Raw genomic sequence first — 26,744 nt, 5'->3', positions numbered from 1 at the left:
TGTCCAAGTGCTGTACTTGCATTTTAACATCTCACCACTACATATAAACACACAGCAAGTCACCGTAATGACTCTGAGGTGCCATAATCTTTTGACAATTACAAAAATGCAAGTCGATTGTAAAGTCAAATTATACACGAATACATCTTCATAAAACACAGGTATCCCACATATATACATAAGATTTCTGTAAAGAATGCACGCTTCGCTCAACACCTCAAGAAGCAGATGACAGCATAAGCACACTAAAACGATCCCTGGCTGACCTGAAAGGCTGCAGCACCTCATGCAGTACTTAGAGGAGCTGCCCACAAGCTCTAAGCGTGCACCGCAAGAGCAGAAAGCCGGTGGCAGACGGCCAGTGCCGCTCCTGCCCTGCCCGTGTGCGGCGAGCGCTGGGTGCCTCGGGGATGTCGGAGGGAAAGCCCTGGGAACACGGCCTGGCCCACTTTGAGCGGTAGCGCCTCCTGCAAACTGACACCAGGGACTTGGGATGGTGAGTTTTGTTTCCCAGGGAAAAGGGCCGGGTTTTGTGTTCAGGGGCCTGTGGCCCTGAGTGGGCGGCCACCTGCTGAAATTCCGCACAGTGCAGGATGTGTGCCAGACCCAACGCGCCACTACTTCCAATTCGAGTTGCCTTTACAATCCCAAATACCTCCCGCAAAGTGACATCAGGAACCTGGGCTGGCGCTCCCATCGGCAGGAGCACCGCGTCGACGGGCAGGTGGCGCGGGGGATTCCGCACTTGCCGGGCGGCAGCTGCGGCCCCGCCCGGCTCCCGCCCCACGTTCCCTCAGCGCGGGGCGCGGCCCTGCCCGCCGGGCGGGCGGGTTCACCCCGCCGCGAACAAAGCGGCCCCGCCCAGCGCGGCCGCCGCCGCCATCTGTCCCTCCCTGCCTCCCGCCCCCGCGGCGGGGCGGCTCCGACCCGCCCTTTTCGCTTTCCACTTCAGCAGCGGCGCCGGGAGGGCCCCGGGGCGCCTCCGGGCGGGCGGCGGTGCGGTCGGGCGGCAAGCGGAGCGACAGCGGCACCAGACAGAGTGCGGTACCGGGCCGGGTCCGCCCGCCGCACAGCCGGGCCCGTCGCCATCTTCCTCTCCCGCCCCGCCGGTGCCGGCGCGCACGGGCCGCGGGGCCCCGCAGGTGAGCGCCGGGACGGAGGGCGGGGGCTGCGGCCTCTGCGGCGCCAGGCGGGCGCTGCCCGGCGTCTTCGCCGGCCCCGGGGCCCGTCCGTGTCTCCCCCGCGGGGGGCGCATCGCCCCGGCTGCCGGCGACGCCCGAGCGCCGCCGCCCCTTTGTTGTGGCCCGGCCGGGGCAGCCCGGGCGCGGTGCGGGCCGGCGCAGCGCTCTGTGCCCGGGGCCGCCCCGCGGGACCTGGGCCGGGGCCGTGCGGCCCTGCCCGCCGCTGGTGCTGAGCTCACGTTCCCGAAATGCTGCTGCGGGCTCGGCGCGGCGCGGCTCACCGGGGCCGTTGCTGTCAACCCGGCAGAGCTGGGGTTCCTGTGGATTCGCGCGTGGAGGGGGAGAAAATATTGGAACAACACGGGGTATTACAGTCAAATCGCGTTAAGATATAGTCTTTGGAAGTTGTTTGGCGTTTATTATTTTTCTGCCTTATATTTTCCGTGTGATGTGAAGTGTTGCATAATTTAATGTCACCTTTTTGTCATTCGCGGTGCGGAATGCGCTGGGCAAGGCGTGTGCGTGTTGTAACAGGGGCCGGTGAATGCTGAGGGCTTTGCGGTCACCTCCCAAGCGTGGTGAGACAAGAATTACCGGGTGGCTCGAGAGCAACAGCTGATCTAAGCAGGGGAACAAAATGGATTACTAGATGGCAAGCCAGTGAAAAATCTGTGTGAGGCAGGAAAGGCTGGTGTGTGAGAGGACACCGATTTGCTGTGTATTGGAGTAAAAAAGGTCTCAGAGTTCAGCTGTACAAAGTTTAGTGAATGTTTTCTGTTAAGGCCTTATTTAGCTCAGTGCATTTCATTTGAGATAATGAATTGTGTGATTTAGGGTGAAATGGATGTCAGCAAGCTCTGCTGTGGGAATCAGTTGTGATAAAAAATGGGCCTAGAGTCGAGTCCTATAGTCTTTTTTTTTTTTTTTTTTTGTAAATTCTCCTGATATAGAATAACTGGAAGATGACTGGGGGCTCTTCAAAAATGGAGTCTCCAGGGCCTGGCTGGACCCCAAGTGCCCTGTGGGCTTTGTGTAGCCAGAAGTCTGGAGTGGCCTCTGGGAGGGCAGGAGAGTCAAATGTGAGTGACTGCGGGATGGCTTGAAAGGTGAAATAGCTTAATGCAAAATAGCCAGCTTTTAAAATATGTATGACTTGTTCACACTGAGGTTTTCTGTGACAGCTCACCAGGATGCTGGGGTTGTTGGGTCCGCATCGCAGCTGTCAGTGAACCAAGGCTCCTAATTTGGCATTGAGTGTCCCTTTAAATGTGTCACTGCTCTCACAGCATGACACTTAGGATTTGAACTAGAATATTTTTTTTCTTGTATTTCAGAATAGTTAGAGACTTTATATTCCTTGCCTGGTTTTCCAGATGTATATTCTACGCTATTGGCAAGTGATTTGTTTCAGTTGATAAATAACATGAACAATGCTTACTGTAGAATTTCACTATTTTTTTTAATATTAAACTTTACTTTTAATTTTTATGATATAAATGCATATGCATTTTAAACTTCTAAGAAAGTACTAGACAGTCTCTCTCTTTAAGCTACCTATCTTTAGATGCTTCTAGTTTATAAACATTTTCCTGAAATAGTGTATTTATATGCATAGGTGGCTATAAGTATGTTTAATGTTTTAAGAGTTATTTTCTTTTAACGCCACAAGAGGGTTCTTGCTGTTGGCATGTTCTTAGAACATGAGCAAGAACAGAACAAGGGTGAAGCCTCTAGCTGGGAGATTTAGCAATAGGTATTATGTTCCAAAGAGCTTGTTTAAACAAGATCTTGTTCACTAAAGTTAAAGATGTGCCAGTTTTGTAGCAAGAAGTTTATTTTTCTACATCAAGAAAACAAAAAAATACAGAAATAGCAGAAGATAAGAGGGAGTGGACAGGAGAAGGAAGGAAGATGCGGAGAAGTGCCATGCTGAAAAGACTGGGCAAGATTAAAACGTTGTATCAGAAATGTGGTTAATACAAGGCACCTGAAATATTAAAGTCTAATTCTCATTTGCTTTCATTTATACCTCAAGCTAATGCTGTGCTTCAATCATTCTTGAGTATTAGAGCTTGAGCTGATCAGATTGTGACGTTATGTGCCATATGTGCCGGCAGAAAGCAATACAGGGTGATGGACCAAAGATGCAGCTTGAGCTCTAATCTTGAGTTTCTCTGCTGTTCTTTGGTTTTTAATTATTATTTTTTTATTTATACATGTACTGACAGACCACTGAATGTCAGAGAATCTCATAGATTTTATAGAGGGTGATGTGTAAGCGTGTGTATATTTATAATTTCATGATAAAATGCTGCTTATTATTTTGACAGCATAATGCTTATAAGAGAAGTCTGAGCTCATCAGACTGAAAACCATCAACTATGTGAAAATCTTCTCTAGTAGGTTTACTGTTCTTTTGTAGCTATTTGTGTTGCAGTGATAGGCAATGCACACTGAATATTATCATAATACTGTTAGTGGATGAACTCATCAGTGTACTTCAGCTCTTTTTCAGAAGTTCAGTATCAAAACTAAGTCTGGATGTTGTAATACACTTTACTGTACCCCAAAAATGCTGTTACTAGTCCTATATCAAGTATGGAGGGTGCAGCCATTCTTTACCCTGATTTATGAAAATGAAGTAAGTGAAGTGTTCAAATTGTCAGAGGTTTTATGTTCAGGACAAACCTCTTTTTTTAAAAATCTACAATGGAAAATGCAAGACAGCTTACAGATGCTGGATTTTACATAATGTAGATGCACTCTGAATCAAAGTGCTGAATAATATGCTCATTTTGTCATCAATATAATATATAAATAATTAAGACAATCTTTGGAGCTGTGTAGGTTGGCTTTCTTTTTACACTTGTGTCCAGCAGAGCCTGTTGAAAAGAAAGCTGGACTTGGTGTTCCTTTCTTCAAAGGAATTCTTAGTCTGATTTTTTTTTTTTTCTGATGCGGAATCTCTGTATAGCTTTGCCTAAGCCTTACTTTGTCTTTTGACAAGAAGGTTAATTAGTTTATATAAAAACCACCAGTGTCATGAAGCATAATGAAAAAGAAGTGTTAATGCTTTAGATGAGATTGTGAGTTAAGATGTTAATACTAAACTGCTGGTTAAATTTGTATTGATTTTTTTCTCCCTTTCAGTGTGTAAGGGTAGGGTTGAATTATTTCTCCATATCCAGTTGCCAAAAGGGGAAGTTTAAACAGGGCTAAAACATAAGGAAAACACATCTTTCTACAAGTTACAGATTTTGATTTGTGGGTGTGTGTATCTTTTCTTTCTTTCAGCAAAGCTTTCTGCAAGCCAGTTTAATTTTTTTTTTTTTTACCTTTACTAGCTGAGAGCATGCTTATGGTCTCCGGGTGTGTATTTCATAAAACCCATCAAAATATGTGGTGATTGGAGTCTTCTGTGATAAAATGAGAATTAGACCCAGCCGTTTTAAGAAGTTAGGCCATTTCATCTGGCACAACTAGGTCTCTGTTGTTCCAAAATAAACTGTGCTGCTATAATCAAATGCTTTGCTAGTCAAATGTTCTGGCAAAAACTTAGGTGGAAAAAAATTGGCATACAGTTGTGAGGAAGATGGAAAATTTGGGGGTTTAGACAGTAGTGCAATAAGCCATGTTATTAAGCCTAAGGTTTTGTATTCCTTCAAGTTCACTAGCATTGGTTTACACTGGTCAGTGAGGAGCTTCATGGAATAATTGACTCTTCCTTTCCTCTCTGGTAAATAACTAATTTCTTGTTAATACTCTGTTTGTGTTATTTGGCTTATTCAGACTTACTCAGTTTCTGTGCACCTTTCCCTAGCAGGAGGTAGATAGTTTGTTAACATCAGTTTTCTAGGCATGAGATACATGAAGGCTGCATAATTTTTCAAGTTATCTTGGAAGATGGGTTGCCCACAGCTGGCTGTCTTTCAGTTACTGGATCTGCATAAGTGAATGATTTCGTGAGGGAATTTTTATGTCCCCTTTTGAATTATAAGGGAGAGACACTGGGAACTATCGCCTGTTGCTATGGTTGTCTTGCTCTGTGTGGTCATCTCCCCCCACCTTTATTCATTTTCACTGTACTCCACTGTCTCTCCTTCTTCCTGTGGATGTTGCCTCCTGCTGAGGGTTCCTCACTGGTTCTGGTTTCTTCTCTGGTCTTAAACTGATTATGAGAGTGCACTGAAGTCAGGTTAAGCCTTTGCTGCTGCCAGAGAGCAAAGCTCTGCTAGTTCCTTGTGTCAGCATGAGTGCCTGTGTGCCCATGGAGTGAGTAAGGTGAGTTACACCTGGCTCAGCACAGCCCAGCTGTGGGGCTGGGAGCAGGCTGCCAGAGTGCAGAGGTGAGAAGAGGCACTGCCCCTTTTTGTAGTAGTAACATGGGATTAAACTGAAATTTTCCTATTGTTAAATCCTCTTCTTGTAGTTACAGGAGTGCTGCTGGGTGTGGGGGGGATTTGGATTGAGTTTTTTAGGGCTCCTGATAAGGCACTGCTGTGTAGATTGGCTGTGTTAGTGGGTTTCTCCCCTCATCCGCAGTTCTTTCTCAGCAGATCAGTTTAGGAGTTACTTGTAAAGTCTTTGTACCATTTGAAAAATAAAGTTCAATAGCTTCTACTTTGTCATACTTATTGGAATCAGGCGAGACTTAGCCAAAAGAAGAATTTAATTTAGGTTTTCTAAGAGGAGTACATGCTGCAGTTCTCATATCCTTGGAGGAATTGTGTTGCAAAGGAGCTTGGATCTTGTAGCTGTGGGGACTTTAAACAAACAGTCTGCTGGCCCCAGCTACAACTGCCCACTTTCTCTAGCTGGCTGGACAGCTCATTAGAACACTGAGCCAACTACATGAGCTGGTGGAAAAGCTGCAGTGGCAGAAGTGAGGAGGGCTGAGGAAGGGCCAGGAACTCCAGGGCAGCTGGAGGCAGAGAGTGTGTAGGGTCTGGCAGCCAGCAGGCCCTGTCCTAGGCCGCCTTGGGCTGGCAGCTTTAGATCCTTCATGAGGGGAATAGACAGAAATAGTCATCCTTAGGAAGGAAGAATAGAAACCCCTGGCCTAGCTGTCATATGCTACTTCAAAGTTAAGGTAAGGAGAGATGGCATTTTTAGTGTGCTGTGCTTTTTATATGTGTTAGAAATATTTAAGTTCATATGTGAGAGCTCTAGATGATGACACAGTAGGTGACTCTTACGCTCTTTGAACTTCACTGTTTGCATTTCAGAGAGGAAAATTTTACATATTGCAGACTTAGTAAGCGCAATATTTTCACATTGCTAGAGGATTGATTTCTTAGTAGATTTGTTTATCTGGGCCCCTATTTATACATAGGATAGAAATTGAAAAGTTGCAGGTGCATTGATAGATCTTAATTATGGCTTCATAGTCAACCTCAAAATCAATTACTTAATATTGTTTAATTTTTGTAATGCCACTATGTTCTGCCCTATAAATCTGCATTTTTATTTTTGTTGGTAGCTAACATTTGCTAGCCAAGCAGAAAATAAGATATTGATCGCAGCTAAAATTCTTTTTCTTTTTAGGCTGCCATCATGACGGCTGAAGAAACAGTGAACGTTAAAGAAGCTGAAATAATTAAGCTAATACTAGATTTTCTGAACTCAAGGAAGCTTCACATCAGCATGCTGGCACTTGAGAAAGAAAGTGGGGTCATTAATGGCTTGTTTTCAGATGACATGCTCTTCCTAAGGTAGGACTTCTGTTTCTGGTGCTTAAATACCACATTTATAAAAACCAGGAGCTGGACTGTGATTCAGTTACCAGCCCTGTGCCACTAAACAGGAGATCTTACATTGTGCCCTTGTCCTATCCTGCTTTTTCACGGTCCCACTCTGTGGCCCAGCCCTGCAGTGTGTTCCAGCTCTGGAGTCACTGACGTCCTTCTGTGAGGCACTCAGAGTCACTGACCAGGCAGCAGTAGCATGCATTGACATAGATTTTTTTTGTTTGCCTGTTCATTTTGACTTTGTTATTTTTCTGGCGCACCAATGAATTGAAGTGGGAAGGAGCCTTAACAAGTGCCAGTGCAGATTAAATTGGGGCAAAACTGTAGGCATGAATAAGATGGGAAAGCAAGGGCTGTTGGCATCTGTGATGTGCCATTATCTGCTTACCCATCACATAGCCCCGAAGGTGTGGTTTTTTGACTTCTAGAATTTTTTTACAGTACTTTAGTGCTAAGATCAAGGATGAGTGGTTTCCAGAGCTTTTCCCTAAAAATATTATGTGCAATTCAAAATAACACCTAGATTTATCTTAAATTTAACAACATGAAAGGAGTATCATCCAGGCATGAGGATTGGTGCAATTTACCATTGAGGATATTGCCCTCAATATTATTAAAAACAATCAGTATACATCCACAGTAGTTTTTCAGCATTGATGTTTTCTGTTCATGCCAAAGGTACTTAATAATATTGAAGCATGAGAAAGTAACTTATCCAGCTGATCTTGAAGCATTTAAAAGGACATTTTATCACTGAACAAACCTCATCTGTCTTCTATTTTCATTAAAATTATATATATTGGACTAAAATGAAATGAAAGAAGAATTGCAGAAAATTCAAGTTATTAATCCAACTATTTTTTAAATTTGTTTAATTGTTGGCTTAGTTGAAGAAACTTATCTTTCCCCTGTAGGCCTGGGCCTTTTATAGAGAGCTCTGTGTGATAGGAGGGCATGAAGAAATTGAGCTGCTCTACCTGTGCAGTCCAGCCCACTGATCCTGGACTTGGAGCTCCTGTGCTGGCACCCTTCCTGCCAAGCTCTTCCTTTTAAATGCTTAGTATGGGAGCTCTTTGTTTTCCCATCCCCTTCATAAAATAGCCCCAGCAGTATTTTTTTATACAATTAAAATGAACTAGTTTTTGAGTTCTTTTTCATTAATTTGGGTGTATTAATTGAATGATGCCTTTATTCAAATTATTCAAGGAAGGCTTTTTGTTGTTTTTTTAAAATAAGAATAACAGGTAAAGCAGGAGACACAGGACCATTTTGTCATTTTTTTATGTGCTTTTAAATGTACTTAAAATTTGTCCTTCTAATATGCAGTTATTTTTTCAAAATATTGAGAGCAGACTTGGATTTTGCTCTTACTGTTAGTGTTATTAAACATTTATTTTGGTACCTGTGCAAAACATTGACTTTTCAAAGCAGATTGATGACCTGTTGTGTCTTTAAATTATTGTTTTGTATTTAAATAAGCATCTTACTTAAAAAAGGGATGTTCTTATCCAGTGGCATTCAAGGAATGGTCCTTTCTTTTACTAGGCAATTGATTCTTGATGGCCAGTGGGATGAGGTTCTTCAGTTTATTCAGCCTCTTGAATGTATGGAAAAATTCGACAAGAAAAGGTAAAGTAGAATGTATGTCAGAGTTCAGTTTTTTTGAGTTTTGGAAAACACAAGGATTTCTAAGTATTGTCTATGAAAACGGTGGTTATGAGTTTTTCATTTTAGTTTTTGGTGGTTTTTTCTAGCCTGTGTGTTGTGCCTGTGTTTTTAAACTTGTACTTAAAATAAGTGCACACATTCTGTAATGAGTTGTCATGTGCCATACACTTTAGGAATATGATGCATGTTGTACAACCTTTTAATAGATGCTCTGTCATACTTCTATTCAAGAAATAAGATGATTGCTATACTTTTTTCTAATTAGCCTTCTGATATTTGTAATAGAGTATTTCTGAAAGCAATAATGGAAAAAATATTTCCTGTCTAAAAAATAATGTTGCGGTTACCAATTTTTTAAAATTCATATTAGAGTTCCTTGTCATGACAATAGCTATGCCTAACTCAGAAATTCAATGTAAAATAGCCTGCTTGTCTCTAGAATAATATTTAACTACTGTGGAGCAAGATGTATAGTATTTCTCTTCTCACCTGCAGGTTTCGTTACATTATTATGAAGCAGAAATTCTTGGAAGCCTTATGTGTGAACAATGCAATGTCAGCAGAAGATGAGCCTCAGCATGTAAGAATTGCCTCTGGTTTGGGGATTTTTTTGTAGCCAGAAAATCTCTTGAGATTAGTCTGATTAAAGACAGGGCAGAAGCTCCCAGCATTAAATACACAAATTTTAGCTATTACCAAATGGTTTCATAAACACTGGATAAAGTAGTCAGTATTCTTTGCAAGTGGTTCCCTGATCTCACATACAGTTGTACATAAAAGGGTTGCTTGAAACTTTGCAGATAGATCAGTGACCATATGCTATGGCTGTGGTCCTGACCCTCAGATTTACTTTAGGCCATTGTGCTAAAGTACAGGGCTCTTCTTCTTTTTAATACTTTTTCAGAAACATTCTGAAGCAGGTCTCAGAATCACAGAAATTTATTGTGGTAATTTGAGTCAGATGACAGTTTGAATGAATTTTATGCTTCATTTCGGTTTGTTTTGGAGAGAAAGGTCAGAATTGTTTTTTGAGGGAGCAGATGTGTTCACAAAGGACTCCTTCAGTTAAATGTGCAAACAGTGGGAGCTGTGGAGTTTAGTTTTTGATATGGAAAGAGACATTAACTCAAACTGGCAAAGAAGGTGTGCAGATTGTGAAATTAGTTACAGTTTTCTATTTATGTTGACAGCACAGTAATACCAAATTTCTAAGACAAAAATTAAATGAAATTAAAAATTAAGAATGACAATAGCTTTAAGACGTGATTTTGTTTTCCAGACTGAATTGATTTTAATTCTGTCCCATTACACTTACATTGTACTTCAGGGTTTTTTCTTGACAGAGTAGGGAAAGTTAAAAGTCAGTGTATTTTTCTGTTTGTAAATGGGAGGAGTACTAGTCTTTTGATCTCTCTATCTCTATGCTGTTACTGGGATAGCAGTAGAGAGGAAAATCAGATTAATGTTCCTTATTTTGTTGTTACCAAATGTTGCCAAATATGTTGGTGTGGTGTGGGTCGAAGTATTGCAGTAACATGAGTAAGTGAGGATTTTTACTGGTTTTTAAATCTGTGTAGCCAAAAATGTCTGATTTTTTGTATTTAACATGGTTAAATGGGTCTTAGCTATAAACAGGCTTTGTAATAAAGCCCTCTATTCATTTGGAGGTCTTATCTTCTGAGAACTCTTTGAACTTTTTTAACATTTTTGATAGAAGAAGAGAAAATCTCAGTATAAAAGCTGTTAATCACTGGAAACTAGAGCAATCTACAAGGCTTTTATTAAAAGCTACTGGCATAGGTTATAGAAATAAGGGGGGAAAATAAGTCAGCTGGCTTTGAGAATGGAAGTAACCTTTTGTGTTACAATAGAGTTGGAGCTGCTCACTCACAGATTTGAAATTTTAAGCCCATCAAATCTGCAGTGACATGAAAACATTCCATGAATCTGTAAAAAAATGGCACTGGATGGGGGATTCTAGGAAGTCAAAGCATCTAGGAATTTGTCTCTGTTGCAACTACACTTGGATCAGCAATTTCAGACTCTATATGCTTTTTTAATTGACATATAAGCAGTAATAGTAATAGTAATAGTAATAAATGAATGATAGCAGACGAACTCTGTTGCTGCCTGTTCTTCAAGTGTTTTTGGAAACACACGTGCTGCAGATTGCTGTGTTGATATTAATGTCTCCATAGCTGGAATTCACCATGCGAGAGGCCGTGCAGTGCCTGCACGCGCTGGAGGAGTATTGTCCCTCTAAGGAAGACTACAGCAAACTGTGCTTGCTGCTGACGCTGCCTCGCCTCACCAACCACGCCGAGTTCAAGGACTGGAATCCCAGCACGGCTCGGGTGCACTGCTTTGAAGAAGCCTGTGTCATGGTGGCGGAGTTCATCCCAGCAGACAGGAAACTGAGCGAGGCTGGCTTCAAAGCAAGTAACAATCGCTTGTTTCAGCTTGTGATGAAGGGATTGCTTTACGAATGTTGTGTGGAATTCTGTCAGAGTAAAGCTACAGGAGAAGAAATTACAGAAAGTGAAGTATTGCTGGGCATTGATCTTTTGTGTGGTAATGGCTGTGATGATTTGGACCTTAGCTTATTATCATGGTTGCAGAATCTGCCAGCTACTGTGTTTTCTTGTGCTTTTGAACAAAAGATGCTTAATATTCACGTTGATAAACTCCTCAAGCCCACAAAAGCTGCCTATGCTGACCTTCTGACACCTCTTATCAGCAAACTTTCTCCTTATCCATCATCCCCGATGCGCCGGCCACAGTCAGCGGACGCTTACATGACCCGCTCTTTAAACCCTGCCTTAGATGGGCTCTCGTGTGGATTGACAAACCACGACAAGCGGGTCACAGACCTCGGGACCAAAACTTCTCCCATGTCGCACTCCTTCGCTAACTTCCATTACCCTGGAGTACAGAATCTCAGCAGGAGTCTCATGCTTGAGAATACTGAATGTCACAGCATTTTTGAAGAGTCACCAGAGCGGTAAGTGCAGCTAGAACTCTGTTTTTACTTTAGCTTATATTGTGCTCTTGCTGTGTTCTTACCTGCACCGTAACTCTGAACATAATTGTAACACTGAAAGATAATTTGGTTCTTTAAATTCTGTTGTAATTACACTCTATATAGAGGGCGTTTTCTTCATTATACTTTTATGTTCTAAATAGGTTTTTATATTTGGGTTTGAGCCTTATGTATTCTTTTTGGGCCTTTTTAAAGTTTTCTAGCACAGAGCACAAATATGCTCTGAGTATGTAATATGGTCTGGCTAGGGTTTGTGTTCAGTATTACTGTGTTCTTCCATTCCAGATAAGTCAATGGACACAGTGAAATAGCTCTAACTCCCGTCTTATTTCTCCATTGCATTCTGTCCTCAAGTCTCGATAAATAATTTTGGTCCTGACATTGTAAGTTAGTTACTTAAATACACTTGAGCAATTTCCATATCCCAGTGAAGTTGGTGGAAATGACAATATGCCATTGTTGTAGCATTCCTGTACGGCTTAAATTGTTACAAGAGTAGCTCAGCTGAAATAGTTACTTCCTGTTTCTTAAAACAAAGATGAGTAAGGCAGCTGAATGTTTTTTGTATAATGTTTTTTGTATTGGATTTTGAGATAGTTGGGTTATGCTATTAATAAGTTCTTTAATGAAATGTAGACTTCTAAATTGGCTCTTGAGGGAATGTCCTGGTAACTGGGAAAAATGGTACTTACCAGTTGAAAGTTTATCTTCATGTTTCTGCCTGCCTTTCTTTTGACCAGCAGTTCTGTCCCTTTCTAATGGTTCCCTAGAAAGCAGCTGCCAGCTTTTTTGGCCTCTTAGAGGACCAGATGGGTAACTGGCCCTGCACTTGGGTACAGTGGCCAGCAGATGACATTTGGGGCTGTGGTGATCAATCCAGGCCACAGCTGGTGTCTCTGTTAGTTTTGCCTTGGAGCAATATTCCGTATGTTGTGTTATGGTAAAGAGCAGCTGTAATTAAACTTGGTAAAAAGGAAACAAACACTGCCAAACTGATGTCAATTTGCCAGTGATAATGGAAATACAGTAGTATAAGTACCTCTTGAAGATAGCAGTTTACGGTGGATCCTCTAAGATTACTGATCTATGGCAAACCTTATCACTTGTGTGAGAAGACCAAGGTCCAGTGTTAAAACTGATTCTTGAGAGGTTTTTAATTCCCTTTTCAATGTTGGAGTACTGGATTAATTCTGCACAAATATCACTGTGCAGGCTAAAGAAGATGATTAATTGCTCCAGCTCTTTAGGCAGGCCTTTTCATATAAAGTTTGTAGTTTGTAACATGTTTTTTCATTAATAATACATCTCTTGAAAGTTAGGATTAGAGGGTCAGAATCAGACCTCTAGTTTCAAGAAGGTATTACATTTTTCAGACGAAAATCCAGCTTTAGGTGAAGTGTCCAGCCTAAATGGTAGTATTTGCAAGGGTGGAAGCTGAGCTTTCTGTAAATCTGGCCCTTGCTTCCTCTTGCACATGACAGAAACACTGATTGATTGCCAAACCATTTTGGAAAGAGTCTCATGCAGAAATACTTATAACACAAGAAAAGCAAGAGCAATATAAACTTTTTTCTACCTTGCACTTTCAGGAATGTTCAAGTGGATGGACGTTAAATATCCATGGATATTAGGTTCAGTTTAGATTGGTAGTGGTGATTAAACTGATACCTTTGGGAAGAGTTTAGTCTCATAGTATATCAGATGTGTTTTGTGCATATAATTGCTTTGAAATTGAAGATTTTGAGTAGCTTATTTCAATGATGTACAATTCAAATGTAGCAATAAAAAAATGAAATAGGGGTGTCTTATGGTAGTAAGGCTTTTTGGAAACGGGCTGTGCTTTTTGCTTGTCAGGGAGATTATTTTCTTTTATGCAAAACATTGTAAGTGGCTTTTTTTTTTTCCTAAGCAGTATCTTCAGTTTGATGTGACTTAAGTAGTTTGAATGCTTGTGTTACCAGATCTTACTCTAGAAGGTTATCTTTCTCCACTTGATTTTCTACTCTTAATTTTTCTCATTTAAGCATCTCTTCTTTTCCATGTTGCTGCGAGAAGTGATACTCCTGTGGAGCCCCAGCATCCCATTGGCAGTGAGACCTCGTGCCAGAGCTCAGCTCCAGAAAATGAACCACTCAATGCAGCACAGAGTCAGGGATCAGCCAAACAAGAGAAAAATGAGGTAGTGCTTGTTTGTTTAAAAATAATGAGGCCCTTTGAGCTGGGTTCTGATCACTTCATAATGATTTGCCTTTGTGTGGAGAACTTCATGCATGACAATGGGTTGCTTTGAATCTTGTTTTTACTATAGTAAAAATGCCATATTGCATCTTGTAAAAGAAACTACTACTTTTTGTCCCCCCATTGTATAAAGTTCTGCTGTCATTGGAGTTTGTAATGCAGCTGATTAGAGTGCCTTGCCACATCAGCAGTCCAGCTAAACTGTTGTGTATATCTTTAAAAGGAAGGGGGGAAAAAAAGGCCAGCAATGTTAGATTGTGTTAAACAGTGCTTAGGCCTCCTCTTCATGTTCAAGGCAGAAATCCAGCATGTACCTTCTAATTTTTGGTGTTAACACTACGTTTTGTAGGTCATCTTGCATTAGTTGTTTTCCAGAATATATAGAAATTAAAATTGGGTAATTCCCTCATAAGTATTTGCTATTCAGAATCCAGTAGCATAACCTTTTTTGAATTCATCTCTGAAGGCCTGTGCCTTGACTATCTTTTTTCTCTTTTTTTTTTTTTCCCCACCTCAGAAGGAAACAATGAAAACAGTTATCTATTCTGTTCTTTTTGCACAGTTAAATACCAGTCTCTAAATTTGGTAGTGAAAAATAGCATTGAGTGTGCTGTCCATTCTGTTTGCAGATTCAGGTTTGAATCTTAGGTAAACTTTGTCTTGGCTTATGACAGTCCCTCTATGTGGGACTGAAAACCAGCCTAGCTTTGACAGGGCTGTATTCTAGTAGGCTCTGGATTCTTGAGTGAGGCAGTGGGGTCTACTGTAAGGTTAACAAAGTCCTCCACATTTGAGGACTGCACTCCCCTCAAGGACTTTGAGTCACTTCTGCTGCAGTGGTGTTTTGTATGCATGTTGGAAGGGAAAAAAGAGCTTAGCTAGGTATAAAACAGGGCAGGCTTCAAGAGGGGAAAAAAAAGTAAAACAGATGCAGAATTTGTAGGAGAGAATGAGGACAGGAGGTGCTGTGGTGAAGATGTTGGCCAGGCTGTTATATATAAGTAGAAATAAATGCAGTACCTGGTGCAATTTCTTCTTGTTTTGTTTCCCACATCATAGTGGTGTATGTATATACCTGTGGGAGTAAGAAATTAATTTAAGTTTCTTTTCAGAGCTTTGTTTTTGATGTGTTCCTGTAGAGGCTGATTTAGAAGCCAGAGTTTATAGACTAGAGCTTCTGAGTAGCATATTTTAGGTTTGTATGTTAGTTGGGAAATACAGCAGCTGGCAGTGTGGGAAGCTAAAGACAGCATGTAAAGGAGGAAAAGCTATGAGAAAGGACGTTCAAGTGTTGGCTTGGTCCAGAAAGTAAAGAATTTTAGAGTTAAAACAGGCTCCAATTTCAAAAGTAAAATGTAACAGTTGGATAGACCATTGCTGCAGGGAGAGGTAAAATGAGTCTGCAGACTGATGGCAGGGAAGAATCAACGTGACAGAAGATACTGAATTTGTAATGAGAGTATCATTTACATAGTTTTGTGGGTTTTATTTACAATTCTCAATCACTTTTTTGTTTTGATCTTAAGTAATACTTTAAAAATGTTGTAGGAAAAAGCAGTCTCCTTCAGAACTATAAGGACTGCTATAAAGGCAGGACTGCTTCAACAGTGAAGTGCTTTCTCTTTTTAATGTGTAAATTTTGTCTGATTTTAAAGAGTAAAGTCATCACTCCTCAGAGATGAATCTCCTGGCTTTTTGATACCTGTGTTGAAATACTGAACCAGAAAGTAAATATTTATGTTAAGTACCACAATTAGCTATTAAAATTCCATCTGTGGCTCTCATTTCTTTTTAGCTTCGTGATTCCACAGAGCAGTTTCAGGAGTACTACAGACAGAGACTGCGTTACCAGCAGCACTTGGAGCAGAAGGAGCAGCAGCGACAGTTGTACCAGCAGATGTTGTTAGAAGGAGGAGTCAATCAAGAAGATGGAGCTGACCAGCAACAGAACCTTACTGAACAGTTTCTTAACAGGTTGGGGGAGTTTCATTCTTCTACTCACCCATATCCCTCTGTGAGTTCTCATAATGACCTGATTTGATGGTTTGGGGTTTTTAACTTGTCATTTGTTATTAGATCTATCCAGAAACTAGGAGAATTAAATATGGGTATGGACAGTCTTGGAAATGATGTACAAACACTTAGCCAGCAATGTAACGGGAGCAAAGGGATTGCATCTACCAATCCAGCCAGTAACTTCACATCAGCACCTTCAGATGGTAGCCAGAGGATAACAACTGATAGCCCAAATCTTAATACAAGCACTCCTCGCAAGTGTGGATCAGCTAATCAGATACCTTTCCCTGAAGAGTCACCTGTACAGGGGAGTCAAAGGTAAGCTACTGGAGAGCATTCAGGGCTGGAAATACCCTTCTGCTTGCACTGTGGGAGAGCTGTTTGTAGTTATCCAGCTATCAAATTAATTTGTCATTGAATAGGGGTATGATCAGTGTTTTCTAAATATTTATGTAGGGATTATAAAGTTGTTGGGTTTTTTTTAGCAGCATTCATGAGGATTAGTGGTTATTTGTTAGGGCTTACATTTTATGCTTGTTTTTAATTTTGGACTTTTTATTCCATTTTATGTGTTTAGTTCTTGTTTATTTTGTGTCAGTCTAAGTTTCTGGGAGATTTTTTATGAAATACAAACTAGATGACGGAGAAGCAGGGCAAAATGGGAACTGAATTTCTTCTGTTAACTAAAAGTAGTGCTGACCTGAAAGAAGCAGTAATTCTTCCGCCTCTCTGTGTACATATTGTATTTATACATAGGTATGTTGCAGAATGAAAAATATTTTTAACTTGAGTTCACTTGTTCAATGCTTGGAGTTGCTGCAAAAAGGGCTGTCCCTTGTAAAAGTAATAGTTTAATGGTAATGATTCAGACATGTATAACACTTTACACAAGTTAGTCAGTCCTGAGAATGACTGAAACTGTGACTTTAGTCTGAAAAATACTTACCAAAAAATCTGTCTCTGCTCTTGTTGTTTTGTCTTGTGATGTTGAACACTTCACCAAATCACAGTGCATCAGAGCATGCCGTCAGTCAGCCACAGTCAGAAGACTCTTCGGGGAGTTTATCTAGGACACGAGGCGATGAGGTGAGTTTTCTTGTTGTCTTTTACCATTTGTGTTATCAAAAGATTCAGTACCTAATCCTGAGTGTGACATCCTCTTACTGTTGAGAGATATTTAGAATGAATTTTGGTTGGTGCAGTGCCTACAGTCACAGAACCACTGAGATTGGAAGGGACATCTGGAGACTGAATCCAAATGCACCTCTCAAAAGAGGGTCAAAAGAGCAGGATGCTTGGGGCTGGGTCCATCCAAGGATGGAGGATGTTTTCCAGCCTTTGTGGGCTACCTCACCCTGTGTCTGACCACCCTCACAGGATTTTTAAAACACCAAAAAAGTTGAAGTGGAATTTGTTTTACTTTAGTTGGTGTTCATTGCCTCTGGTCTTTTCACTGGGCTCCACTGAGAAGAATCCTGCTCCATCTTCTTCACTCCCCCAGTCCTGTATTTGTATGCACTGGTGAGATGTACGCATGCACACCCTGAAAAGCCCTTCTGATCTCAAGGCCAAACAGTACCAGCTCTTTCAGCTTCTCCTTGTACAACAGATGTTCCAATGGGATGTCTTAACTATTGTTTAGTGTTTTCTGGGTTATAACTTTGAGTGTTGTACTGCAGTAAGTATAGTCTGAAAAAACAGGGGAATAGTTAATAGGGAAATAACTGCAATAAGTACATTCTAAAGTTTCTGCATGAATAAAAATCATAATCTTAGAAAGGTGGTCATGAAGTCACAAAGAGGATGTAAAAAGCTTAGCATAATTTAATGATAACTTTGTGCTACATACAGGGTGAAAATCTGATTCTATGTTTAATATTATTTTTGGTTTAGAAACTGTGTTTGACTTGGACTGTTTTCAGTAAAAAGGCAGCTTTGTTCCCCTTGCAAGTTTCACACAGATCAAATGGTTTACACAGAAATAAACTGTAGTATTGCCCATCTAAGATGGGCTGTTTAGAAGAACAAAAGCAGGTGGAAATCTGGAGGGAGAATGAGAAATACTAATTAATGTTATCTGTAAAAGTCAGTTGAAGAAAAGGGCTTCAAGAGCATTCTTGGACTTGGAGTAAACATTGCTTACAAAACTGTGCTTTGAGTGATCCAGCCTGCTGTGCTGCTATTTGTCAATACTTGGCTACAGTAGCTTTACATTATTCCACAAAGCAGTCACACTTACTTTTAAATGTCCAGTTCTACACAGAAGAACCTAATTTTTCTGTTATCCTTCTACACAGGATGACAAATCAAAAAAGCAGTTTATTTGCATTAATACTCTAGAAGACACACAAGCTGTCAGAGCTGTAGCCTTTCATCCCAGTGGGACTTTATATGCTGTTGGTTCCAACTCTAAAACTTTGAGAGTTTGTGCCTATCCAGAAGTAATTGACCCAAGGTAAGAAACCTAATACAATCATCTATTTTTCTGTATCATAGCACTTCTTTCTCCTGCAGCTACTGATACCTGTACGTTTCATATCTTTATTTAATTGTCATAAATACAGCAATGCTGTCCTTGGAATCCTGAACTGCTAAATGAAAATAAGATAATGTGCTGAAGTATTTATATATGTGTGGTCTACTTCTTTGCTCTCTGTATTATTTACAAGATGTATTGCCGCCAGACCACACTTTTGCTTATAAAAGTGGGGTTTTTTATTGTGTCAGCAGCTGGGCTTTTTTGGATTTGCTGGTTGGCCTGTGGTGTTGATATTCCAGCTGTAGCAGTGGGAGAAAGCATATGTCAGTTCCCAAGCCAGCACAAGCTGGGCTTCACAGGATTCAGTTTCTGGCAGGAGGACAGACTTAATAGTAGAGAAAGTTGTATCTTCTTGACTTCTACATCAAAACTTGCCAGAGCATGTCTGTTGGCCTGCTTTGACTCTAAACATTGTTTTCTAGGTATATTGGTTCCTTGACTGAAAAAGCATCATTTGTGGTTTACTGTGCACCTATATTTTTAGTTTCCTTTCCACCCATTTTTAATAGGATGGGGAAAATATACCTGAAAATAAATATTGCCACATCAATAATTGTCTCCTTAATTCTGCTTCACTTACATTATTTTCTTGGAGGAGGGGAGAAGTGCAAGCATCTAAAACTTCACAATTTTATAGGGAGTAAGCATAGTGATTTTATTTGGAATATCTTCCCATTTTGTGACTGATGTTCAGGCTTCCAAAGTGTTCAAAAAGTAATCTAATTTTTCTTTTTCTCCTTAAATATCACCAGTAAGGTAGCCTTTGAAGTTTAATTCCATTATACTTATGAGCAGTGTTTGACACAACAAAAAAAGGAATTGATTTCTGTTACCTAATACAAGGCTTTTTACTGGGCTTGAGCCCAAACAGCCTCTTCACTGGTAAGCAGTGCAAAACATGTTGGCTCCTGCACAGCTGCTTATTCTGCTCATTGGGAAAGGTTGGAGCAACTCTGCAGCCTTAGTTTGTACTTTGAATGCATGATCTGATGTGACAAGAGACATAGTGCATCTGGACATGAAAGGAATACTGAAATTTCCTTAGTTCTGAACTTGTAATTCTTCCACTTACTGTCGATTTTAACTGTGCTTACAGTTTTCCTAAAATACTTCATCATGGGATTTACAAGTCAGCTGAGAGATTACATTATTTTAAAGATATTCTAATCCTTGTAACAACATGAGTCTAGACATGCATTCAAAATTGTGCTTTTCAAAGAGGTTGTGTAGAATAGTTGCTCTTTGAAGCTCTGTTGGGCCTATTAAACTTTTTTTTTTACTTGGCCTTCAGACTGCTGAATTATTCAAGACAGGTGGTTTGGAGTAGGTGTTTTTTTCTCTAAAGGTATAATAGTAGTGTGGAGGTTTTTGCACGCCTTAAGTTTAAACACTGACAGGTACATGTTACAGGTCTGCAAATGTTGCTCAAGTAATCACAGTGCTGCCATGCAGTGGATTGGCAGCATGTGGTCTCTGACCTGGGTAGGTGCTCCTGGGAGAGTCAGTGATCCTCCTCTTAAGATGTGGTGAATCCAAACTCAGAGTGTGAGATAATGCATTAGGCCATTTAGGGAGCTCTGTAGTGTGTTGAATGATCCTGATTTAGGCTCATCTGTAATGGATTTCCTCTCTGACAACAGAATAAAATCAGCTGCCATGTGGGTTTACTTTAGTATTCTTTACTAAAGTGATGTTAATTTCCAATGTTTTTCAAGAAGCTTGGATGATTGTCTTCTGTCTTTTCTCTCTGCCTCTTCTGTTCAAGTATTTATAATAAGGTTTATGAACTTTTTCACTACCAATTTAATTTGTTGAATTTCTCCTGTTGATGTTACTGGAGTGATATGGAGATGGATACTGCAATACTTTATCCAAAGTACTTGATTTCTTCCTGCTGTGAGAGCAGAAAAAGAACATTGTAGGAAGGTAATTGATTGCAATCAAGGATATATAAATTACTGGGACTGTTGCTTTTATTTCAGCAGTGTGTAAAGCTGATACGGTTTTACAAATCATTATTTATGGTGTATTTAGATGCTGTCAGGATTTTTGCATTAACATAGAGTGGTAAATCTGTTTTTCTTGCACAGGCTTGGCCTACTGCTGCTTAATTGAACTTGTGCATATTCAAAAGTGGTCATAGAATGAAGTTGTTGACGTATGAAGGATGTAGAGAAAGCTCATACCAGTTTTGGACTCTGGGGATAGTGCTTTGTTGCCCTATTTTTAGCTATTGTTGCCCTATTTTTAGCTATTGTTGTTCTATTTTTAGCTAGTGATTACTATAGTTTATCTGTATCAACTCTTTACAGATGAAGGGACTGGGTAAGTTCTTTTTGCATTTTTAGTCACAGATAGAATAGAAAGATGAGGAAAAATTGCAAAAATGAGAAGATCCTTTTGTCTTTGATCATATATATATGTTTCAGTGCAAGCAGTCATGTTAGCCAAAATAACAGAAAAATAGTATCTTCATTTTAGAATACTTTGTTTCCCTTAGAAATAAAAAGAAATATGATGTTTGGATTTTTTTTCTTTTACCAGTGCTTATAATACTCCTAAACAACCTGTAGTTCGCTTCAAGAGGAATAAGCATCATAAAGGATCAATCTACTGTGTAGCCTGGAGTCCCTGTGGACAGCTGTTAGCTACTGGTTCTAATGATAAATATGTGAAAGTGCTGCCTTTTAATGCAGAAACTTGTAATGCAACAGGTACTGTGTTGTATATTTAGTTCAAAGAATTTATTTTCAATTATTTTCCCAGTATTTGTCAAAACCATTCGGTTTACATTGATGTTTTGTTATTTTTATTCCAATATTTTAATTCAGTCTCTTTTCCCTTTTACCGTGGTCTCTATCCAGCAAAGATCCACTGAGAGGTTTAACATTATCTTTGGTCTTTTGTTTGGATTGGCTGTGTTTTGGTTTCATTTTGCAAGACTCTGGTATTGTTCTATCTCTTGGCAAATTCCTCCCCACAGTAAAACAACCCGATGTTCATACTCACTTCTAGAGCATGGTTGTCACTAAGAATTTATTTCCACTCCTAGTTCGCTTTTCTCTTGCCTAGTTCTCTCCTCTTACCCATCTTTAAAGGTTTCTGTCCTAGCAAATACTACTATCCATGCCCACCCCTCCTAATCAATATTTTGAATGTGGCTCTTACCTTTTCTGTTTTGAACTTAGTCTGCCTTGTCCTTTGTAGTGCAGTGCTCTCAATGGTCTTTTCCTCCTGGCAGAGAAAACCTTTTGAGTTCATCAGAGTTTACAAAAAGGTATAAATGTACTCTGTAAGAAACCTTGCCTGCAGTTGGCAGTGGTGATGGTTGGGCAATGTACATTTTGCAAAGCTTTAGAAAGAGGGAGCTCAAGTGACACTCAAACCCAAGACTCCTAGAGATTTCATTTGTACTGTAGTAACTGAAATAGTGTGTTCTGTGCTGAAGTGCACAGCCGTGTTTGCACTTGGCATGTTCACTCTTGCCTAAAATACTCTGTATGATTTCTGTAGCTGTTTTAAAGAGCACAGCACTAACAAACAACATTATGCCTTACTTTATTTCTTGATTTTTAATTTATTTCAGGACCAGATTTGGAATTCAGCATGCATGATGGGACAATCAGAGACCTTGCTTTTATGGAAGGCCCGGAAAGTGGTGGTGCTATTTTAATAAGTGCTGGAGCAGGGGACTGTAACATTTACACTACAGATTGTCAGCGTGGACAAGGCCTGCATGCCCTAAGTGGTCACACTGGTAGGTACTGTGGGGCTTCTGTCACACTTTTTAGTCTGTATTATATTCTAATAAAGTGTTTGTTGTTAAATATGTTTGCTGTCCATCTAATGGAGAAAGTACACACCTCTTCCCAGAGAGGACACAAAGCCAGGTATTGCCATACTGGTGCAATGGATCATACAAAATGCAGGTTTCCCACAGGATTGTTAAGTCTCTGAATGCAAAAATAGTCCCAACTGTAATATTTCATTGTTGGGTTAATGATGCTTAATCAAATTAAGAAGTCATCTCGTTCACAGGACATATTTTAGCACTTTATACATGGAGTGGCTGGATGATTGCATCTGGATCCCAAGACAAGACTGTAAGATTCTGGGATTTGAGAGTGCCAAGCTGTGTTCGTGTTGTGGGAACAACGTTTCATGGAACAGGCAAGAATTGCTATCATGCTTCTAACCATCCTGGCATGAAAATAGACTTTGAAGATGTCCAGGTCACATAGAGTGAATGTAAGGGAAGGCTGTGGCATAGAAGAGCAGCTTAGCTTAAAGAAAGAACCTGAGAGGGTATCTATACCTGTGGGGTTGGTTTGTTTGTTTGTTCCTAAAGTAGGATTTCCTTTCAGAAGAGGGGTAGTGCTTTTGCCTTATGACTTTCAAACTGACACTTTTAAGTGCATTCAAATACAGCAACCTAACTGAAGTCCTTGAAACTTTAGGGCCAGGGTGAATTCTTTGCAGTATTTCACATTATTTCATAAGAGTTTTTTTTTTTTTCTTGTGATGGAATGGATACTTTGTCATGCAGTCTTTGCTATTATTCAAGGGTGAATTATGGCTTCAGGGTATTTAGTGCTGAACCATAAAGATTGTTTTATTCTTAGCTGACTATATTCATCTGTCTTGGTTTGAAAGACAAGTGTCTGCTAGGCAAGAGCCACCCTTGGAATAGAGAATGTAAACTCCCTTCCTCCAAATTATTACAGTTTTGAAGTTAAGGGGCTCTCGGGCAAAGATACGAGGATAGGAATAACAGTTCTTTACTAGTATGTATAACAAGGCAAACAACAACTCTGCTGTTAACAGCAGCCGGAGCCAGGGACCCAGGGACACTTTTCCCCCCCGCGCTTTCATTTCGGTGCAGTTCCGGTCACCGCCGGCAGAGGCGCTGCCGACCCCGGTGCCCCAGCAGGGCTCTGAGGAGCACTAAGCTGGGACGGCAGGGATGAGCAGAAATCCCGGGGTGGCGGACGAGATGTATCAGAAGCTCCACAGCAGTAGCTGGAACTGCGGGACGTCCCGGCAGGGCAGGGGGATCTGTGGGAAAGAAGAAAGGCAGCTCCCGGCTGGGTTGTGGCGGCGCAACCAATGCCTTTCCCCACGCCTCAGGTCCCACTGTCCTCCTCTGAAACCCAGAGAGAGACCACAGCCAGCCCCATCCTTTACCTGCCCTGAACCCTGCTGTATCCCTCCCCTCTGAGAGAAACTCCCAGAGAAAAAGAAGTGTAGCCAGATGCTACTCTCCTCTCCCCACTTTGGCCGCTTTTGTTTTTCATAAGTACCCAGTAGTCCGTTTCCTAGGAACTTATGGGAAAAAAACTTCTATAAGTGGTGAAGAAGGAAGAAACCCAACCCCCAACATCACCTTAAATTTGAGGCCAGCTTTCGGTGTTGTTTTACAATGCATGTTCTTGTGTTAAAAAACAAAAACAAGTTGGCTATTTGCAGAAGCCCAGCTAACTGCTGTGGTGTGGGCTGTCGGGGGGTCTGTGGCCTTGCAGGGAGTGCTGTAGCCTCGGTGGCAGTGGATCCCAGCGGCAGGCTGCTGGCCACGGGCCAGGAGGACTCGAGCTGCATGCTGTACGACATCCGCGGGGGCCGCATGGTGCAGAGCTACCACCCGCACGGCAGCGACGTGCGCTCCGTGCGCTTCTCCCCGGGCGCTCACTACCTGCTCACCGGCTCCTACGACATGAAGATCAAGGTGACAGACCTGCAAGGTAACGCAGGCTCACAGGCTGCCTGCCTTCCTGCCTGGGGCTTTTAATGTTGGAGTTGAGGACTTGGAACGGTTGGATGTGTATATATGTCTGGTGTGTATATGTGTGTCTGGTGGAAATTGGCTAGTTGTGTGGCAAGATTCACAGACTGAATCTTGGTTTGGGGTGACGTGGGAATGTTCCTCACTTGGGGTCACCAAATGTGGTGGTGTTTGCAGGGTTCCCTGGACGAGGGAAGAGATGAGAATCTTGACTCCATGTTTCAGAAGCTGATTTATTATTTTATTATATATATTATATTAAAAGAAAATTATATACTAAAATAAAAGAGAAAGGAGACATCATTCCTTTCTATTCCTTTCAAGCCTTCTGATAATAAAATCTTGTGACTGACCAGAGAGTCCAAGACAGCTGGAGTGTGATTGGCCATTAATTAAAAACAACCACATGAGACCAATCAAAGATGCACCTGTTGCATTCCACAGCAGCAGATAATTATTGTTCCCATTTCATTTCTGAGGTCTCTCAGCTACTCAGGAGAAAAATCCTAGCAAAAGGATTATTCATAAAATATGTCCATGACAAGATGAGGGTCTCATTACAGTAAAAGCACTGATTAACACTCTTGCCTGGTGAGATGGCCATTGCTTTCAGACAGTGTTCATAAAATTCACCCTTAAAGAATGCCCTAAAAAATATAATAATTCTTATTTTTATTGGGATAAGTTAAGAATTTAGGAAAGGTATTGGGTGTGTCTAATTGACTTGATTGTCTTGGACCATTAAATTTTAATCACCTTGTGTAAAAATGGTGGAGATCTGCGTTTTTAAGTTGTACTGTGTCCAGTAATGCCTAAAAATTGAAACACTTTTGTTATGCTGTGTGTGTGTGTGAGAGGGAAAAGGGTCTCAGGTAGGCTTCATAAGGTGAATTACAGATGCAAGCTTAGAGTAAGCAAACTGGTTAAAGAAAGACCCTCCACCCAAGGGGTGGGATACGGATTCATGACATGAGTAATGATTTCTGTTCCTCTTCACAGGGGACCTGACGAAGCAGCTTCCTCTGATGGTGGTAGGGGAGCACAAGGACAAAGTTATTCAGTGCAGGTGGCACACGCAAGATCTTTCCTTCTTGTCATCTTCTGCAGACAGAACTGTAACCCTTTGGACCTACAATGGTTAGAGTGCAAACAAAGGCAACTATGCAGCTAAAGCACAGAGACCGAGACTATGGAACTGTCCAAACAAGTAATAATAATGAGGCTTTGAGAGAGCAGCAGTTGAGCAGGAGAGTGTCTTACCAAGAGGAGGGGCACCTGTCACTGATTTTTCTGGTTTCTAGGAGGTCTTGGTGTTTTTAGTATATTCTTTTGCAGTGCTTCCAGTCTTCCATGTTGAACTCATGCTGCTGTGACCTATTGTAGTCTTGTTGCCAAAGTCTATGAGGAGAACTCTTCTGTTGTTGATGTGCACTCAGAGTAACATGAATGATGTGTTTACAGTTTGGTATTAATTGCATTCCTTGTTCTTTGCCTCAATGAGAATTTTGTATAGAAACTTAAGTTGAGGAACACTTTAATCAAGTCTGTATGTAACTAGTTACACACACACATAAAAGAAAAACTACTTCCACTGTTTTTTCAGGTTTATTGTATTTATCACTTTTAAGCGAGAGCTCAAACTTGGTAACATCTCCATAGTTTCAACATTTTTAGTAAAAAAAAAAAATCTAAAGGTTGGCTAGGTAATAACCACTTCTTGATTATGGTCCATTATATAGTGGGGTTTTTTCTTTCTTTTCATCTAACCTGGGAAAAATGTTGCTGTTTTTACTACATGACATTATTTTGAACCAGCTAACATGTTGGAGGGGGAAAAGTAAAATATTGACTTTTTTCAGTAGAAACACGTAATATTTTACTTTTTGAATGCAACAGAATACCTCTGTGTATAATGTACTGTAGAAAAGAGTGGATTGGCAGAAGTTGTCACAGTGAGCTTAATGGCTATCAATTTTTCAAGTAAAAGGGATACCATTAATGCTGTAATACAAACCAGCATGGCTTAAAATGCTATGTCTGCATGATAATTTAAGAGTTGTTTAAATTCCCAGTTCAGAAGCTTATCTGAATTTTATTTCTTGCACTGTTTATGTTTGGGAAATTGCAGTTTTATTTCTACAAAACTTTAGATTCTAATGTTTATGTATTGTTATATTTTCATATTGTACAGTTCCTTTTACTTTTTGAAATATAAACCGTAAACTTTAGGTTATTTATTTATTTGAACTGCAGTTACATTTTGGATTCTCTTGGTTACTAAATTATATGTGCACTGTAGCAAGCATTTTTAACTATCGTATAAAAGTGGAAAGGTAACTATAGAAGTGTATCTGTGCTATAATCTCAATAAAGACCTCCAACACCTGCACCCCTTTCATCTGTTATTTTTAATTCTTGGTTTGTAATTCCTCAAACCAGCTATGATACAACAGCTTGGCCTATTATTTAAGTATGCCAGAATTATAAAGTAATTAAAAGCTTTGATACTGCTTCCTAGTGTTGGAACTTGCAGTGC

At 40.6% G+C, this 26,744-nt stretch overlaps 1 protein-coding gene across 1 annotated transcript; it reads left to right on the top strand.

The window, feature by feature from the left end:
- The first annotated feature begins 951 nt into the window (after positions 1 to 951).
- On the top strand, positions 952 to 26,584 carry WDR47 (WD repeat domain 47). The gene is made up of 15 exons (XM_084211106.1): positions 952 to 1,142; positions 6,726 to 6,892; positions 8,474 to 8,557; positions 9,092 to 9,176; positions 10,795 to 11,597; positions 13,692 to 13,815; positions 15,670 to 15,848; positions 15,951 to 16,208; positions 16,901 to 16,976; positions 18,188 to 18,345; positions 20,974 to 21,143; positions 22,016 to 22,186; positions 22,468 to 22,599; positions 23,949 to 24,167; positions 25,208 to 26,584. Exons 2-15 carry the CDS (start codon positions 6,735 to 6,737, stop codon positions 25,348 to 25,350), a joined length of 2,760 nt encoding a protein of 919 aa, XP_084067232.1. The 5' UTR covers positions 952 to 1,142; positions 6,726 to 6,734; the 3' UTR covers positions 25,351 to 26,584.
- Positions 26,585 to 26,744: the final 160 nt, after the last annotated feature.

The sequence above is a fragment of the Fringilla coelebs genome (assembly GCF_963513975.1).
Source record: "Fringilla coelebs genome assembly, chromosome: 9".
Classification (NCBI taxonomy): domain Eukaryota; kingdom Metazoa; phylum Chordata; class Aves; order Passeriformes; family Fringillidae; genus Fringilla; species Fringilla coelebs.
The sequence above is the reverse complement of the archived record's forward strand: the minus strand, read 5'-3'. Positions and strand labels throughout refer to the sequence as shown.